Genomic DNA, 19,018 nt, shown 5'->3' on the forward strand with positions numbered 1-19,018 from the left:
TTGTTCAATTTTTTTTTGGTGGGGTTTCAGATTGAAGGCACTATACTATACTTTTTGCTGATCTACCAATAAAGAATGTGTGCTAATGAAAAACAGCTCTGTGTCACGGTACACAGGAGCGAGGAAATGCAGGATTATTACCATTATACAGTCCTGTATTCACAGATGTGGAATCACACAGAATACAGAGGGAGATGACATATACAACAGCCCACCGGAAACACAGGGTTTAAATGCACAGAAACTAATGGGACACAGCTGGGAACAACATGAACTAAACGGGGAAAACCCGTATAAAAATCAGGGAGCAGGAACAGGAAGATAACCAATAAAGGGAATGGAAACATAAACAGACCAACCATTTGACTATAGATACTAACTGATTTTTGTTTTGTTTTGTAATATAGCCCCAGGTGAATAGTTAAAGACCTGAAACGTTATAAGTCATTCATAGAATCATATATAAATAAATGCAAATCAGGTTTCAAGGCTGAAACCTCTCAACATAAACGGATTGTTCTCATATTTCGTATGAGATGTTTTATTGTATTTTATTGTTGTTTTTGTACAGAAAATTATTTTCTTACGCACTTTTTGAGGGAATTAGGCTAGATCATCTAATTGTCACTGTCTCCTCCTCATCCTTATCCGTATGAAAGCTAAAACTGTCAATTGGTGATTGTGGTGTAAATAAAATATATACATATTTTTTTTAATGATTTTAAAATGTTACATGATGGTATGATGATATTATGGGCTTTTATATTTTAAGACTACATGTTGATTAATGCAGTCAAATAAAATGTGTACTGTACATAAAATACATTTTAAAAGTAGTAAAATAAATTAAATGAACACACACAGTAGAACAAAAAAAGTTTACAAGTTTTTATTTTTATTTTATTATGAACATTAGGCTATACAACAAAATCGAAAAAATTAAAATTTAATAGAATATTTTGATAGTTAATGTTTGGTTGTTTCTTTTTTTGCAGGTATGTGCACGTGGTTTCTTCCTGAGTGAGCAGGAAACATGTCTCCCCTGTAACTGTAAAGGCCATGCTGACAGCTGTGAGGACATTACGGGGATATGCATTGTAAGTTTCAAAACTCTTTAAACCATCTGTCTTTTTTTTTTTTTTCTTTACTCCATGACATCAATACCCATCTATTCTCAAAATGTAAACAATACCATGTTGAAGAGATTTTTATGTACACCAAAGAGAAAAAGAAGATGGTATTTGGATGAATAATCTAATTAAACAATAAATGAAACAACTTATCACAAATTAATTTAAATTATGATCCAGTATTGAGAAGGCAACATAAAACCATAAAAATTCCCACAACACATACTATATTTGCTAATGCTAGGATGATACAATTTGGCATTGCCCCAAAATACCACAAATACATACATTAAAGTTTAGACTACTTTACATTTTAAGTGATAATTATTTGTAATTTATAGTCCCAGGGGGCAGGTGTCCTGCAGATTTTAGTGCCAGCCATAACGAAACATCCTGGAACAAACTGTTCAGTATTCAGTATTACTGGCAAATTAAAGGCAGATGTGTTTAATTCGAGTTTGAACTAAAGTGTGCAGGACACAAGCCCTCCAGAACTGGAGTCGAAGAGCCCTGATATATGCTGTTGACAGAGTTTAACATTTTTGCAATCTTGCCAGTGTAAGTTTAGCTGAAATGCACCATTTTTGTTTCAGGAATGTCAGGACCACACCGTTGGAGATTTCTGTGAGCAATGTGAAGATAGATATTTACCTGTGTTTCTTCCTCTTGGTACCTTTGTGTGTAGACCATGTGCCTGCCCGCTATCACTGGAATCTAACAAGTGAGTTCATACATGAGCTCTGGCTAAACAAAGCATGCTGACACAAACCATATCAGCAACATGAACAAAAAAATAAATAATAAAAATGCTGATGACTTTGGTTTTTATTATTCAGCTTCAAATATTACAAGCATTAAAAAAGGAATAAAGTTATTTTCATTATTAATACTGTTACTTGTGCAACTGCATCTGGTTTACATTTTAAGCATGCATAACAACATGTTTGGTTGCAATCCAGAGACTAGTGGGAAGGCCTTATGCCACAAGTAGGTGGAGACCTTCCAACAGTTAATTACATGTATGCAGTGATAGAAATGCACGACAAGTAGCAACTCTAAAGCAAAAAAACTGGCTTTGTGTCACAACAGCCTACTTTGCCATATAAGCTCATCAACCTCAACAATAAAAGGCTTCTTAGGATCAGGAAGGGTCAGTATAGGAACTGATGTCAATCGAAGCTTGAGGTCCTTAAAGCTTGGTTGTCTCAGATGTCTGCTGTTTGTAATTACTTTTCATGAGGTCAGTGAGTGAACAACAATGTTGTTGAAGTTTCCTGTGAAATGTTTCATGTTGTTTGAGGCCATTCTCTGGCACTTCAGTGTTCTTCGGATCCATCTGGACCTGATCACTGGAGATGATAAACTCCAAGAGGGAGACAGTAAGAAAAATGTAATTAATAGTTTTCAAGTTTGACAAAAATATAGTATCTTAAGAGCTGTAGCTGAATTTGGCAAACATGTTGAATGTTTTCTTAGAGGTCTTTGGAGTAAATAAGCATATCATTAAGATGATGGTGTTATAAGCAGTCTTTCTCTCATCTTCCTGTCTAATGTAAACCAAGTTATAGGCACTGCAAATTATCTAATAAAGATGGTGGCCCCTCGCCTCCATCTCCAGGTTTGGGTAATGACTGGTTATGACATGAAGACAAGTCTTCACCTGGGAGGACAGATTCTTGGTAAAAAGTCTTAATTTCTTTGGTCATGAGTTCAGAGAGTGTGGAGCTTGGAAGCCTTTTTTTTTCTTTTTCTTTTTCTTTTTTTACTGAATACTGCCTACAAATTATGATTCTCCACTGGGACTTCACAGTTTGGAAACTGTTAGGGTGCATGGTGAGTTTATAAGGGATTCTGAAGAATCAAAATATTGATTCTTTTCTTTTGTTTTCAAGTAGTGAGAGGTAGGATACTAATGGCTCGGGAGAGGTAGAATACCATAGATTGATCCCTAGTGTTTCAGTGAGGTCAGAGGATGCTGGAATCTTAAGTGTGGTGAAGAATTTTGCTCTGTAGACAGTTTGTGATTTAGTTCTGATCCCAACCTTAACAATCATACAGTTAAATTGAGGGTTTTTGTTGTGCCAGCCAAACTATGCAAAGTGAATGAGGTGGAATGAAAATCTCTCTAGATGCTGATAAATGCATACGTAACAAAATGGGTGTATCATAGAACAGGGGTTTCCTTGCTTCAACACACCTTCCTGTAAATAACAGGTAACCTTGAAAACCTTGATTATCTGGTTCTGGTGTGTTTTATACAGTAGGTATTGGAGCTAAAATTTCCAGGTCAGTAGCTTTCCAGAAGCAGGGCTGGAGTTACCTGTCATAGACTCAATGGCCTTCTGTGTTGTGCAGTAGTATTGTAGTTTCCAATATAATACAAACAAAAACTATATTCGTATGCATCTGATTTGGATAAAATAATCAAGTACAAATACATTCCGGTATAATATTCAAGGAACTCTGGAGCCTTACCATGGGTACAGCAGGTGCAATCATATTGTGCAGCTCCTGAAAATAATATCATTATGCCTGCTGCACACATGGTACAGCAGCAAAGGTCCTTGATTATTATTCCAGAGTTAGAGTATAGTTCCTATAGCTATCGGCCCAGAAAATCACAACTTTTTATTTTCTGCTGTTCTCAGTACACGATGTACATACAGAAGAGTCAAGTTTTAAATAGGAAAAATATAGAAACTCTTTGGTCATTTTTGAGTGGGATGTTAACGGTCTAATCAGATTCAATGACTACGTTCACAAGCTGTTAAAATTCGGGTTATGGTCGGGTTAAGGTCACTATTCGGGTTTCTGAAACATTCGGGATAACCCGTTTACATGCGTGAGCAGAGAGAGTTACTCCTGTATACATGGAATGTGTAATCAGTCACCATTATCCCGATGTAAACGGCGACGCACGGTTAGCGTCTGGACATACGGACAACATTACTCAAAAGACCAAGATTCCTTGCGAATAGAACATGCGCAGAACACACATTTTGATGGGGATATGTCGAAACGCGTTTACAAGACCAAATAGTCGGGTTAGAAAAGGGGTACCCCAGGTATAATATCCCGGTTTTTAAAAACGGGTTATTGGCTGCATGTAAACGTAGTCAATGATCTATGCTAAGCTAAAAGTGCTACCTCCAGACCCGGAGATCGGCTGAATGGATTCGAAAATGGTAAAACTCAACTGTTTAACTCTAGGGAAATTGGAAAATGTTTAAAAAAATAGTGGAGTGTTCCTTTACAGCATTGGGGATCCTAAAACATACATTTTGTTTATTATTAATTACTGAATAAGTAATGAATATAGAGTTTGCATGAATTGTAAGTATTATTTAAATTATTCCTATTTGCTTACTGTGTATTGATATGCCCTTTACTGTTTGATGAGTCTATCATTGTTGGTTAAACTAAAGCCCAAGTGCCACCAACAGGCCTATTATGTGAAGTGTAAGCATTTCAATTTCAAGAACCTGTGAAGGAATTGTATAATTATTTTCATAATAATGCATTTATATAATTTTACTATAGTAACTCTTGAATTTAAATTTTTCCATATGTAAATGCTCATTTTTTACATTTGAGCCCCTGACACCCAGGAGCTCTCACATCCCAAAAATTCATTCTTGAGGTCATCAATGCATGAACTAGCTTTGCTACATCAGAAAGAGATAACATGTTCTGCAGCTTGCCACTGTTTCAAATGTGGATAAAAAAAATAAATAAAAAAAAAACACTTTACTAAAGTTTACCACAATAGATTTTGTCATCTTTGAAAATCATTAGATGATTGTAAAAATCAAGAAAAATGGTTGGTCATTATGTGAAAATCCTGAAATAGTAATTAATAGAAATAATGACTTAGATTAATGTTTCTGTGTTTGTATGTGTCTTTTCAGCTTTGCAACTCACTGTGATAAGAGAGGTAATTTTCTGAGATGTGTGTGCCAGGAAGGGTTTGCTGGACACTACTGCGAAAGGTTAGTTCTCCACCCACAAATGGCAGGTTATACATAGTTGCATTTTTGTATTTTACTCCTTAATTATGTTTTTCTTCCCACACCACCAAGATGTGCCCCAGGTTTCTATGGCAATCCAATGGAGTTGGGCAATTCCTGCAAAAAGTGTGACTGTAATGGCAACTCTGACCCAAACCTTATCTTTAATGAGTGCAATAATGTGACGGGCCAGTGTCTGAACTGTTGGGATAACACTAGTGGTGACAACTGTGAAAGATGTGCACCAGGTTTCTATGGAGATGCCATCAGTGCCAAAGACTGTCAGGGTAGGTGCCAGCAACTGTACAATACATGCTGACTACGTGAAAATTTATCTGGTTATCTAGACAACGGGGATGTCTACATACCGCCATTTCTAAAGTTTTATGCTAACATACCCTTGACTCTGTCCAATTGTGTCGTTGTTGTTAAAAACAGTTTTGTTTGAGCTTTTCTCATGATTTACAAGCTATCTGTCATGTTCTCTTAGTTCAAGCAGCGCACTGAGTTCAACAGTGCAGCATCTAGTACATAAGGCTTTTGGAAGCCAGATGCATTGCAAGCTGATTTGCTAAAATATTTGCTTGCTGATTTGCTTGTCAAACCAGGACTGGCCTATGCAAATATAGAGTTATGGAGACTGTAGTTCTAGTGATACTTAATCCATAGTGGTAAGACTTTAAAAATGTGTGTAATTATGCTACTGTAGCAGAACCACCAGAATTGCAAAATAAAACCAGTTTCTCTACAGCATCAACCATAGTCTCTTCAAAAACTAGCATCAAAGGTTTATTCAATATTATTGTGTTCATTAGATTGTTCTATATATGTTGCGTATATTTCATTGAATGTATTTTAATAATGGCTCAAGTGAATCACAGTTTTGTTAGGTTGTTATAAGGTCTCTCTCTCGTTGTTTTTCAGAGTGTAAGTGCGATAAGTGTGGTACTGCATCATGTGATGACAGGACAGGTGTTTGTCACTGTAAGCCTGGAGTCACAGGTCACCTATGTGACAGATGTGAGGTATGGACATTCATGACACACGCAAGGAAATGTACGGCCAAGAGATTCCATATTTGTTAATTAGAATGCGTGTACTTATGCTCAAATATATGCATGTGCATACTGAGCACATTTAACATGTATTATCTTTTGAGAATCTTCTCATTTTGCATATATAGGAAGGTTATTCTGGATTTGGGAGCTGTATGGGTTGCCGTCGGTGTGAATGTGCCTCTGCTGCCCTCCGTGCTACCTGCCACCCTCTTACACACAGCTGCCAGTGCCGCCCCGGGGCTGGAGGCCGGTACTGCGAGCGCTGCCTTCCAGGATTTTGGGATTACAGCCCATCCGGCTGCAAGAGTGAGTCTGAGCGATCTCAATGCATATGGCATGATTCACTGCTGGAGCAGGTTCAGCCCATTTCAGTGTCTGTTCTCTTTTGCAAGAAGTTATAAGTTATAGTTATTCTGAAATTATATTTATTAGGTTGTTTTTACACTGGATTTCAAAAAAGAAAATAATTTTTTTTTTTTTAAAGTTAAATTGTATGGTTTCAAAAGACTCATAGAGCCATACTCTTCAATGCTACTGCAAAACCAGTCTTAGGTAGCACGGGTATATTTATAGCAATAGCCAAAAATACTGTACACTGCATGGGTCAAAATTATCAATTATTCTTTTATGCCAAAAATCTTATTAGTAAAGAAAGGTAAGTAAAGATCATGTTCAATGAAGATATTTAGTAAATTTCCTGTTTCCCGTTTACTGTTGTAAATTTTTTATCAGTAATATGCATTGCTAAGAACTTCATTTGGACAACTTTAAATGCAATTTTCTCAATATTTAGATATTTTTTTTTATCCCTCAGATTCCAGATTTTCAAATAGCTGTATTTTGGCAACATATTATGTCCTATCCTAAAAAATCATACATCAATGGAATGCTTATTTATTAAAGGGGGGGTGAAATGCTCGTTTTCACTCAATATCCTGTTAATCTTGAGTACCTATAGAGTAGTACTGCATCCTTCATAACTCCAAAAAGTCTTTAGTTTTATTATACTCATAAGAGAAAGATAGTCTGTACCGATTTTTCCCGGAAAAACACGACCAGCTGGAGGCGGAGCTAAAGAATCACGAGCGCCACTAGGCTTTTGCGTTGAGAGCATGTGGAAACTGTGACATTACCGTGAGGGAAAAACCATCATCCAAAACAAACCATGGCTTACAGTCAGATTCAGCCGTTTATTTATGATCCAGAATCATCATCAATCGTTGGGATTGCATCATCCTTATGAAATAAACGATACGCAAATCCATCGTCAAACTGGGCCTTGTTTGTAAAACAAGCATCTTCGAAATGCAGGGAACAAACAAAAACACTTGCACAACTCCGTTGATGATCTGTAAAAATAAACTTCATCCACTGGTCCCTTAATGCTTTTTTTTTTGGTAATCTGTGCAGGATTGTCTTGCCCTGGCAACCAAAAACACACTTCTTTTGTGACTTTTCGCAACGCTCTCGCTCTGACCAGTGAATCGCTCTGATCAGTGAAATGTCTGTGCTCAGCCTCGCTATACGGGAGCGCGCGCTCTTCCGGCAGAAGTGCCCTAGGACCCATATAAGGAAATTCCACTCCATCTAACGTCACACAGAGCCATACTCGAAAAAAACTTTCCGAAACTTGTGACACACCAATTAGTATTTTGGGAACAAAAATACTCCTTCAAACGTACAACTTAATTTTTTAAACTTTGTCCATGTTTAGCATGGGAATCCAACTCTTTAACAGTGTAAAAAACTCTGTATGCATGAAATAGCATTTCACCCCCCCTTTAAGCTATTCAGTATAAATTTCCAAAAATTTACACTTACGACTGGTTTTGTGGTCCGGGGTCACATATAATGAAAGTGTGCAGATCAGCAATGAAAACTTAGTTTACTTAGTAATGGTTTTAAGTGTAAAGGAAACAGGTAAATTTATCTCAAGGGGAACCATTTAAGATTTTAAAGGGAATTTGAACAGAATCACTGTTTCATGGCTGATCACTGAGACACCTTGCGATTCACTGAACGAGCCAAAATATAGTGAAAACACTATCAATTAGCAGGATCGGCAGTCTAAGACATTAACTTGTAAGCACAAAACACAAGATACTTCTCCTTTCAATATGAATAAGGCTTTATTAGATAAATCTTAAGACATAAAAACTAATCTAACACATAAGCACACGCACTCACACATTCACACAAGTTGCAGGAAGATAGAGAGTTATGGAAGAATGAGTTTAAGAGAATGAAAATGTGGAATCCCAAGTTTACAGCAATACCTGAAATTGCATAGACATGAACAGCCATCAATCAGTTAATAAAGTTCCTCAATGATGTTAAAATTATATTAGATACACCAGAACAAATGTCTGGAGGTACTACTTGCGTCTCCTGTGTAAAGGGGGTTCCCTTTGTTGTTGTTTAAAGGGGGTTTCCCGATGTCGCTGATTGGCTGGTAGTACAGTAGTCATTGAAGTGACGTCTTGGGAAGCCCGTGGTTGGGCGTTGGCTGACGATGGGGAGTTGCGGGCACTCGAGGTCAGACAGAGACACGGCGTTACAAAACTTAACTCAGAAGACGAAACTCTCAATGGAAAAGAAAATAAACTAAAGTAAAAGTACAGAAGTAAAGTTTGACGAGACTAGTTGGTGTTTCTTCTCATCGTGTCTAAGTAGCAACAGGTGTGCAGGCTGAAGCATGCTGGAACCTCGCTCAAAGAACAAAGATGACAAACAGCATGGCTAAAAGCAAAAGCTAGGAAGCAAAGCTACAAGCTAAAAGTAAACTAAAAACAAGATTTGATGGTGTCCTAAGTATTTAAACTGGCCTGTTGGCCACACCTAAAAAATTTGCCTTGACCAATCAGATATTGTCTTGGCTCGGGGGTATCATAAATCACATGTTATCTTATTAAGCACGTGGTCCGAATTTTCCCGCTCTTGCAGCGTCTAATTTTGGACATGATTCCTATAACAATAATATGATACATTTGACAAATAACTGATGGTTAGGACGGTTTCAAGCTAACAGATTCAAACACATACATACTAAACATGAATATGTAGGAGAAACCACGAGAAATCCAAATGCGAGTACGTCTTTATTTAAGGGCAATTCAAAGAATAAACAGTCCAGGCAGGGGTCAACCAAACATCTCCAAAACATAAACAAACAAGGACACAAGGCTAGAGCACGACAAGAGATGGACGTGAATTAAACAAGGACTCCGTAACACATACTAAGAAAGACCGGGTATAAATACACTGGGAGAGACAAACGCTAATGGGGAATTGACTGAGTGCAATGATTAATGACCAGTGACAGCTGAGTGCAATGATTAGACAGAGAACGTGAGGAATGTGGTTCATGAAGTGACAGACACCGTGGGGAAGGAGGACATCTAGTGGATACCAAGGGAACACAAACCAGACACTGTGACAATACCCCCCCCCCTCTTTGGAGCGGCTCCTAGACCAGAGTCCAGGAGTGAGGTGGACAGGTGGAGGGATGGAGGGCCAGAAAAAAATGGTGAAACTAGAGACCAGAGGAACCAGTTAATGGGGAACAGACACCAGAAGTGCAAACACAAAACAGGGGGATCAGGAGGGAGGTGGACCGGAGGAGGTTCAGGGGGAGGGACGGAGGGCCAGGCTAACAGAGGGGAACAGGGACAGGAAGGTGTGGATCGGGGTGTTCAGGAACCCAGGATGACACCGACCAGGCAGGACCCCAGTGCGGAGCAGAAGACCACCACAACCGTGTGGTCAGGAAGGAAGCCCACCAGTGCGGAGCAGAAGACCACCACAACCGTGTGGTCTAAACCGAAGCCCACCAGGGCGGTGCCGAAGACCACCACAGTGGGATCAGACTGGCAGGAGAGCCAGTCTGGTTGTGCAAGTCTGAAACAAAGAACATGAACAAGTTAAGGGTAGCCTCCGTGCCACGACATGATCAGTCGGGCACTCAGAGAGTTCAACTGAGATGTGACGAGGCTCTGGAAGTTCCGCAGAGGTGAGGAAAGACTCTGGTAGATCAGCCGAGACATGACGAGGCCCTGGAAGTTCCACAGAGGTGTGAAGAGACTCTGGTAATCCATCTGAGACGAGGAGAGGCTCCAGTAGTTCAACAGAGACATGGAGAGGCTCTGGTAATCCCATGGTGTTTAGACTGGATTCCAGAGGATCAATGCTGACTTAACACTGCTCCTGAAGATCATTGGTGGCCTGACTCTGCTCATTAAGATCATTGGTAACTTGCATTTGTTCATGAAGATCATTGGTGACTTGCATTTGTTCATGAAGATCAATGGTGACTTGCCTTAGTTCTTGAAGATCACTGGTGACTTGACTCTGTCCTTGAAGATCACCGGTGACTTGACTCTGTCCTTGAAGATCGCCAGTGACTTGATTCTGTCCTTGAAGATCACCAGTGACTTGACTTGACTCAGGAAGGTCAACGGTGACTAGTCCTGATGCTGGAGGGTCAACGGTAACTAGCCCTGACTCTAGAAGGTCATCGTTGACTAGCTCTGATTCTGGAAGGTCAGCGGTGACTAGCCCTGACTCTGGAAGGTCATCATTGACTAGCCCTGACTCTGGAGGGTCATTGGTGACTAGCTCTGACTCTGGAAGGTCAACGGTGTCTAGCCATGACTCTGGAAGGTCAACGATGACTAGCCCTGACTCTGGAGGGTCATCAGTGACTTGACTTGACTCTGGAAGGTCCACGGTGACTAGCCCTGACTCTGGAAGGTCAGTGGTGACTAACCCTGACTCTGGAGGGTCCATGAGCACCTGACTCGACTCTGGGGGGTCCACAAGCACCTGACTCAACTCTGGAGGGTCCGTGAGCACCTGACTTGACTCTGGAGGGTCAACCGGAACCTGACTCAACTCTGGAAAGTCAACAGGCACCTGCCTCGACTCTGGAAGGTCAACCGGAATCTGACTTGACTCTGGAGGGTCAACTGGAACCTGACTCGACTCTGGAGGGTCAACTGGAACCTGACTCGACTCTGGAGGGTCAACTGGAACCTGATTTGACTCTGGAGGGTCAACTGGAACCTGACTCAACTCTGGAGGGTCAACTGGAACCTGACTCGACTCTGCAGGGTCAACTGGAAACTGACTTGACTCTGGAGGGACAACCAGATACTGACTCAACTCTGGAGGGTCAACGAGAAACTGACTCAACTCTGGAGGGTTCATGAGAACCTGACTCAACCCTGGAAGGTCAGCTGTGGCTGTCATCCTGTGCAGAGGCGCTGGGCAAGCAGCCATCTTAGGCCATGACTCTGGACAGGTGGCCATCTTGTGCTGTGGTGCTGGGCTGGCGCCCACCTTGTGCTGTGGCATTGGGCTGGCAGCCATCTTGGGCTATGACTCTGGACGGGCAGCCATCTTGGGCTGTGGCTCTGGACCGGTGGCCAATTTGGGCATTGGCGCTGGGTTATCAGCCATCTTGTGCAGAGGCGCTGGGCTAGCGGCCATCCTATGCTGCGGTGCTGGGCTGACGTCCATCTTGTTTCGTGACGCTGAGATGACGGCCATTTTGTGCTGTGGTGCTGGGCGGGCGACCGCCTTGTGCTGTGGCGCTGGGCTGGCGGCCATCTTGGGCCATGACTATGGATGGGCGGCCATCTTAGGCCGTGGCTCTGGACCCGTGGCCATCTTGGGCATTGGCACTGGGCTAGCGGCCATCTTGTGCTGTGGTGCTGGGCTGGCGACCTCCTTGTGCTGTGGCGCTGGGCTGGCGGCCATCTTGGGCTGTGGCGCTGGCTCAGCAGCCGTGACGTTAACGTTACTGAACGTTAAATGCGGTGCGTTACTATGCATTGATTTAATAAACTATGCAATCCGAACAGACCCCTGGCTCACACAGCGAGTGAGCAGGTGGGTTAATGACGAGATAAGCGGTTGTGATTGGCTAAGGCAGAGTCATGTGTTTCATGGTAGCCAATGAGAGCCAGTGTTTTTACACACATGCCGGCACACGCGGCAGCTACAGCGGCGTCAAACACACACACACACGCCCAACAGCTACACAGAGATTCGCAGCAGAGATGGCGAGTCAGGAGCAATCCGATGAAAAGTTGGCATTTTCAAGGTGAAGATATAAGCACTACTTAAAATTCATTGTGGTCGAAGGCAAGAAGGTGCATGTAATGTGTACATGTAATGTGTGACATGCATCTACAAAGCTAGTGGCCAAAAACACTTTTCTTACAAAGATAATACTTGAAGTGCAGGATAAAACTCTTGCTGTCTGTTGACGTGCAATAAATATTGAAAGTTATGTACAGTACCTGTCTGTTCTACTAATTTCAACTGACTTTTGAAAACTGCAAAAAAAAAAATTATCTGACATCTAGCAATTTTTTTTTTTATTACAGTAACGCAAATAGTTACTTTCCCTGGTAACGAGTTACTTTTATTATAGAGTAATTCAGTTACTAACTCAGGTACTTTTTGGAACAAGTAGTGAGTAACTATAATTAATAAATTTTTAAAGTAACGTTCCCAACACTGGTGACGCATACATCTTCCATTTTCTGCCTGCACATCTTCTGGTTCCCAACAGTCAGCAGAAGTGAGAAAAAAGGGTTTACATTTGAAATCTGGATACTTATCTTACAAAAATGCATGTATTCACTACATGAGGCCTTTATTCATGTTTTATTACAGATTTGTGTCACGTAACACAGAGACAGGATGTAATCGCAAGGCGTGTTTATTGACAAAAGCTCAAAAAGTCAGAAAAGCTCGACCAGTTCACAGGGTAACACAGGGGGCGGACACAAGGCTGATGGCACGGTGACACAGGGACCTCGGTGGACAACGATGATGGTGCTTGCTTCAGTGAAGATCCCTCGAATCCCGGTGAGTGTGAAATCCTCTTGATGGTGAACGGTAATCCAGTGCTAGGTGATGATCCAGGAACAACGACGACACAGGAAGACTCAGGCAGGAACTAGGAACACAGGGAACAGGTACGGGAGCACACCAGGGAGAAACAATGATCTGACAACATGAAACACCAGTTACTGAACTTAAATAGGAGACAAACAATTGAAACCAGCTGGCACTGCTGATCATCGCTGATCAGTGACCACGCCCATAGACACAGACATAACAACACGTTAGACGAGAGAGAGAGAGTGAATTCATGAACCGTGACAGTACCCCCTCCCCTACGAACGCCTCTTGGCGTTCCCTGACGGTCTTACCTGACGATTGTAATCATCGATCAGAGAGTGATCCAGAATGTCTCTAGCAGGAACCCAACTTCTCTCCTCCGGACCGTAACCCTCCCAGTCCACCAGGTACTGAAATCCGCGTCCCCTCCTTCTCGAGTCCAGAAAACGGTTAACCAATTAAGTGGGTTCCCCATCTATGAGACGTATACGGGAGGCTTTGAACGGTGGCGATCGGCCTTGGCCTTGGCGTGCATCCCCACTTGGAGAAGAGTCTCACGGGCTCTAGTCCAAGTGTGGTGACACCTCTGGACGAAGGCGTGAGCGGAGGGGGCCGCGACTTCGGATTCCGTACTGGCAAAAACTGGTGGCTGGTAACCTAAACTGCACTCAAACGGAGTAAGGCCCGTAGCTGACACTGGTAACAAGTTGTGTGCGTACTCCACCATAGAAAGTTGTTGGCTCCAAGAGGAAGGATTCTTGGAAACCAAACATCGCAATACTCTCTCCAGATCTTGGTTGGCCCTCTCTGATTGACCATTGCTTTGGGGATGAAACCCCGAAGAGAGACTAACCGTCGCCCCTAATAATCTACAGAACTCTTGCCAAAATTTGGACACAAATTGGGGACCCCTGTCAGAGACCACGTCCATCGGGAGGCCATCTAAATGAAAGACGTAATCTATGACAGCAACCGCTGTCTCCTTGGCTGAAGGTAATTTGGGCAAGGCGATAAAATGAGCCACCTTCGAGAACCGGTCCACGACTGTCAAAACGACAGTCTTGCTCTGGGAGGGTGGGAGGGCGGTAACAAAATCAAGTGCGATGTGGGACCAGGGTCTCGAAGGGACTGACAGCGGTTGTAGTAACCCATCAGGGAGTCGGTTGGACATCTTACCAGTGGCACAAACAGAGCAAGCCAAAACAAAACTACGGATATCACGAGCCATTAACGGCCACTAGAATCATTGCTTAACCAAAAAACTGGTACGATTAACTCCTGGATGACAAGCTATACTGGAGCAATGACACCACTGAATGACTTCAGACCGATACTCCTCAGGCACAAATAACCGGTTCGGTGGGCAATCGGGCGGAGGCGTTACCCCTTCTAAGGCCTTCATGACCTTCGATTCGACCTCCCATCTGAGAGTGGAGACCACTAATATCTCGGGTAAAATACACTCGGGAGTGGACGGGCGTTCGGAATGGTCAAAAATACGAGATAAAGAATCGGGATTGATGTTCTTGGAACCCGGGCGGTACGAAAGAGAAAAGTCAAAACGGCCGAAAAAAAAGTGCCCACCGAGCCTGTCTAGAGTTGAGTCTTTTAGCAGTTCTAATATATTCTAGGTTCTTATGATCGGTCCAAACGATAACCCTTCTAACCAGTGCCGCCATTCCTCCAGTGCTAACTTGACTGCCAACAACTCTCTGTAACCAATGTCATAATTGCGTTCGGCAGGTGATAAACGATGAGAAAAGAACATGCAAGGTTGAATCTTATCGTCTGTGGAAGAACGTTGGGAAAGAACTGCTCCTACCCCCACCTCTGATGCATCGACCTCCACCACGAACTGATGTGATGGATCAGGGGCAACGAGGATGGGAGCCGAAACGAAGGGACTCTTAAGTTTGGCAAATACAGCCTCCGCTGTATCGGACCACCTGAACGTCGTTCTGGGGGAGGTCAAGGTGGTCAGAGGAGCGACTAGTTGGCTGAAGTTACGAATAAAACGTCGATAAAAATTGGCAAATCCCAGAAACCTCTGTAGGGCCTTACGGGAATCTGGACTTGGCCAATCTATCACAGCCTTAACCTTGTTAGGATCCATACGCACTCCCTCAGATGAGATGATGTACCCTAAAAAGGGAACGGACTGTGCATGAAAAACGCATTTCTCCACCTTGACAAAAAGCCCATTCTCTAGCAACCTCTGAAGCACTCATCTGACGTTCTGAACGTGTTCCTGGAGAGAAGAGGAAAAGATCAATATGTCATCCAGGTAAACATATATGAATTGATCAACCATAGCTCTCAGCACGTCATTAACGAGTGCTTGGAAGACCGCGGGCGAGTTGGATAGCCCGAAGGGCATAACCAAGTATTCAAAGTGCCCTCTGGGGGTATTAGATGCGGTCTTCCATTCATCTCCCTTCCTTATGCGAACCAAATGATAAGCGTTACGTAAATCCAATTTTGTGAAGATGGATGCTCCCTGCAACCGTTCGAAAGCTGAAGACATCAACGGCAAAGGATAAGTATTCTTTACTGTGATGTTGTTCAACCCTCGATAATCAATGCACGGTCGCAGAGACCCATCCTTCTTCCCCACAAAAAAGAACCCCACCCCCGCTGGAGATGAGGAAGGTCTAATGAATTTGGATGCTAGAGAATCAGAAATATATTTCTCCATAGCCTCCCTCTCTGGAACAGAAAGTGAATATAACTTGCCCTTAGGCGGAGACTCACCTGGTACCAAGTCTATGGCACAGTCATAGGGACGATGAGGAGGAAGAGAAGCAGCACGAGACTTACTGAACACTTCTCTCAGGTCCTGGTACTCCTTGGGCATGTTAGACAAATTCACCACCTCCTCCTGGAACACAGACACAGGTACAGAGGAACACGCAGACACTAGACATGACTTATGACAACTGTTACTCCACATGGAGATGGAATTGTGCCCCAATCAACTCTGGGATTGTGACGTGTGAACCACGGATGTCCCAGTACAATGGGTGCCAGGGGTGAATGCATGAGTAGGAATGTTATTGTTTCCATGTGGTTGCCAGACGTGATGAGGGTGATGGGTTCTGTAGTATGTGTAATGTTAGGAAGTTGTTGTCCATTAAGAGCACTGACAGAAATCTGGTGTGTAAGGGGGGTGATAGGAACGTGGAGGTGGTGAGCCAGTTCAACATCAATAAAATTACTTTCCGCTCCTGAATCCAATAAAGCCCGGGTGTCATGAGTGCTGTTTGCCCACCTTAGTCTTACCGGAAGGAGAGTAGCTGATGATGGTGAGGATGAGGTCTTCCCGGTGGAGATCCCACACGATAGTAGCCTCATTGTTACTACCGGGCTTGGTCTTTTAACGGGCACGAGTGAACGAAGTGGCCCGCCCCCCCGCAGTACAGGCATAGTCTTTGGGATCTCCGCCGTTCCCTCTCCTCCCGGGAAAGCTGAGCTCTACCCACCTGCATGGGCTCCGGATCGTAAGAGGGACTGACCGTATCCAGGATTTCCGGACGTCTGGTCTCCATGCCGTGAACTGGATGGTCTTGTTGGAAACGGCTCATCTTGCTTAGGCGAGCATCCACTCGAAGTGCTAATTAAATAAGTCCATTGAGACTAGTGGGAAGGTCCAGCATGTAAATCTCCCTCTGGATACGGTCAGCCAACCCATGCAGGAATCTGTCCCACTGCGCCTCCTCGTTCCATCGGCACTCTGCAGCCAGGGTGCGGAACAGGATGGAATATTCCAACACCGAACCGTGACCTTGGCGGAGATTGGTGAGTAGTCTGGCCGCCTCCCTACCCGCCGCCGCCCGATCGAAAATCCTCTTCATCTCCTCAGAGAGTGCCTGGAATGAGGTGCAGCATGGGTCTTGGTTCTCCCACACCGCCGTTCCCCAGAGAGCCGCCCTACCGGATAATAGCGTCAGCACAAACGCCACCTTGGATCGCTCTTGGTTGAACGTCTGAGGCTGTAGAGCAAAGTGCATAGAACATCGGGTAAGAAATGCTCTGCAAAATTCTGGTTCACCTGAATAACCTTCTGGTGTAGGCAGTCTCGGTTCTCGCCGCGGCTGTGGCTCTGGAGGGGGAAAAGTCAGAAAAGCACGACCAGTTCACAGGGTAACACAGGGGGCGGACACAAGGCTGATGGCACAGTGACACAGGGACCTCGGTGGACAACGATGATGGTGCTTGCTTCAGTGAAGATCCCTCGAATCCCGGTGAGTGTGCAATCCTCGTGATGGTGAATTGTAATCCAGTGCTAGGTGTTGATCCAGGAACAATGACAACACAGGAACACTCAGGCAGGAACTAGGAACACAGGGAACAGGTATGGGAGCACACCGGGGAGAAACAACGATCTGACAACATGAAACACCAGTTACTGAACTTAAATAGGAGACAAACAATTGAAATCAGCTGGCGCTGCTGATCATCGCTGATCAGTGACCACGCCCATAGACACACACATAACAACATGTTAGACGAGAGAGAGAGAGAGTGAATTCATGAACCGTGACAATTTGTGCACTTTATTTTTCACGTCTTCTGAACAGTTACAACAAACATTGATTGAAATGTTTGAAAGAGCAAGGACAATTTTTAATATAACTTGGATTGGGTTATTCTGAGAGAGCAAATTCACATACACCTGCTGTAGGATGCTTCGAGGTTGAGTAGACTTTAAATGAATTAAGTGAAGTGCTTGCATCATTTTTCTTTTTTCATTACATTACGAATGTCTCAGAAAGACCTTTTGCTACTTGTGTTCCTTAACAATTTGAATATTTCTTTTGTTTGTCATCAAGGTTGTGTAGTTGCTTAGGGTGTTCAATTTTGTGTGCATGTATAATAAACAAAATGTGTACTGTGTGTTTTATTCTTCAGAATGTGATTGTCCTGAGGAGAATTGTGACATGCACTCAGGAGAGTGTCTACCTGAGGCCTCAAAAATCAGCGAGTGTAATATTGGTGAGTTCAGTGACACAAGACAAAACAGCAAAATTAAGCAAATTTGTTAATGTGTTCCTGACAGTTCACTTTCTTATGTTAGAAAGTTTTTGTACCACATTTAACAAAATAATTAATAAATAGATAAATAAATAGAACATTATAGAGAAATACCAGAACATCATAGAGCCATATTAACCCCTTTAACTGTAACCCCCATTTTTGAAAACAGATGTGAAAGTGCACTTTCCAAACTTAAATTGTTAGAATTCATGAACAAATACATTTTAAAGATGTAAGCTTTCAGCTAATGTATAATTTATGATAATTACGGAAATGTAATAGGGAAAAAGGCAACAAAAAAAATACTTTTTGTAACAAAGGTGAGAAATCCTGTTATGATGTAGAAGTGCACTCATGTCATAAATTAATCTACTTTATAAATCTCACCACCTCTCAGACTGTGATGCATGTATCTGGAGTCTGATCGGAGATATTCGGCAGTCCAACAAAACCCTGGAGCAAGTGAGAAACAGCGTGTTGAACATTTCTTCAGGAGCTGCTGCCAACGACAGATTAAAGTACTACAACTACACTGCACACAGATTACAGGTAACCACACTCAAACCACACACAGCTTAAAGAAATGTACGTCCAAAGGATGTTGTATTTCATAAATAGTGTCACTGTGTTGTAACAGGATCAGTTCTTAGGCTGGAGAAATAAGTATGCAGTGATGAGAGCTGATACAGGACGCCTGGAGCAAGAAACTCAAAAACTGCTTACAGACATGCAAGTGGTCGCAGAAGAGGTGCCTCTCATTCCAGCACTTCCTGATTTCATTTTTTTATTTATTCTGAAATTTCTTAAAGGTGAAGTGTGTAATTTCGGCACCATTGCCAACCTTGTCAATGATAAGGCCTGTATCACTAGTTGAACA

General features: G+C 42.8%; 1 protein-coding gene across 1 annotated transcript in view; it reads left to right on the plus strand.

Moving 5' to 3' along the window:
- lama4 (laminin, alpha 4) overlaps positions 1–19,018 on the plus strand; it is a 57,921-nt gene that overhangs the window by 12,837 nt on the left and 26,066 nt on the right. Inside the window, exons 2-10 of the mRNA XM_026291614.1 lie at positions 996–1,097; positions 1,724–1,851; positions 5,039–5,119; positions 5,210–5,424; positions 6,062–6,162; positions 6,321–6,501; positions 18,016–18,099; positions 18,539–18,690; positions 18,779–18,889. Of these exons, the coding sequence (XP_026147399.1) occupies positions 996–1,097; positions 1,724–1,851; positions 5,039–5,119; positions 5,210–5,424; positions 6,062–6,162; positions 6,321–6,501; positions 18,016–18,099; positions 18,539–18,690; positions 18,779–18,889 (1,155 nt within the window). The remainder of the gene's footprint in view (positions 1–995; positions 1,098–1,723; positions 1,852–5,038; positions 5,120–5,209; positions 5,425–6,061; positions 6,163–6,320; positions 6,502–18,015; positions 18,100–18,538; positions 18,691–18,778; positions 18,890–19,018) is intronic.

The sequence above is a fragment of the Carassius auratus genome, chromosome 20 (assembly GCF_003368295.1).
Source record: "Carassius auratus strain Wakin chromosome 20, ASM336829v1, whole genome shotgun sequence".
NCBI classification, from domain to species: domain Eukaryota; kingdom Metazoa; phylum Chordata; class Actinopteri; order Cypriniformes; family Cyprinidae; genus Carassius; species Carassius auratus.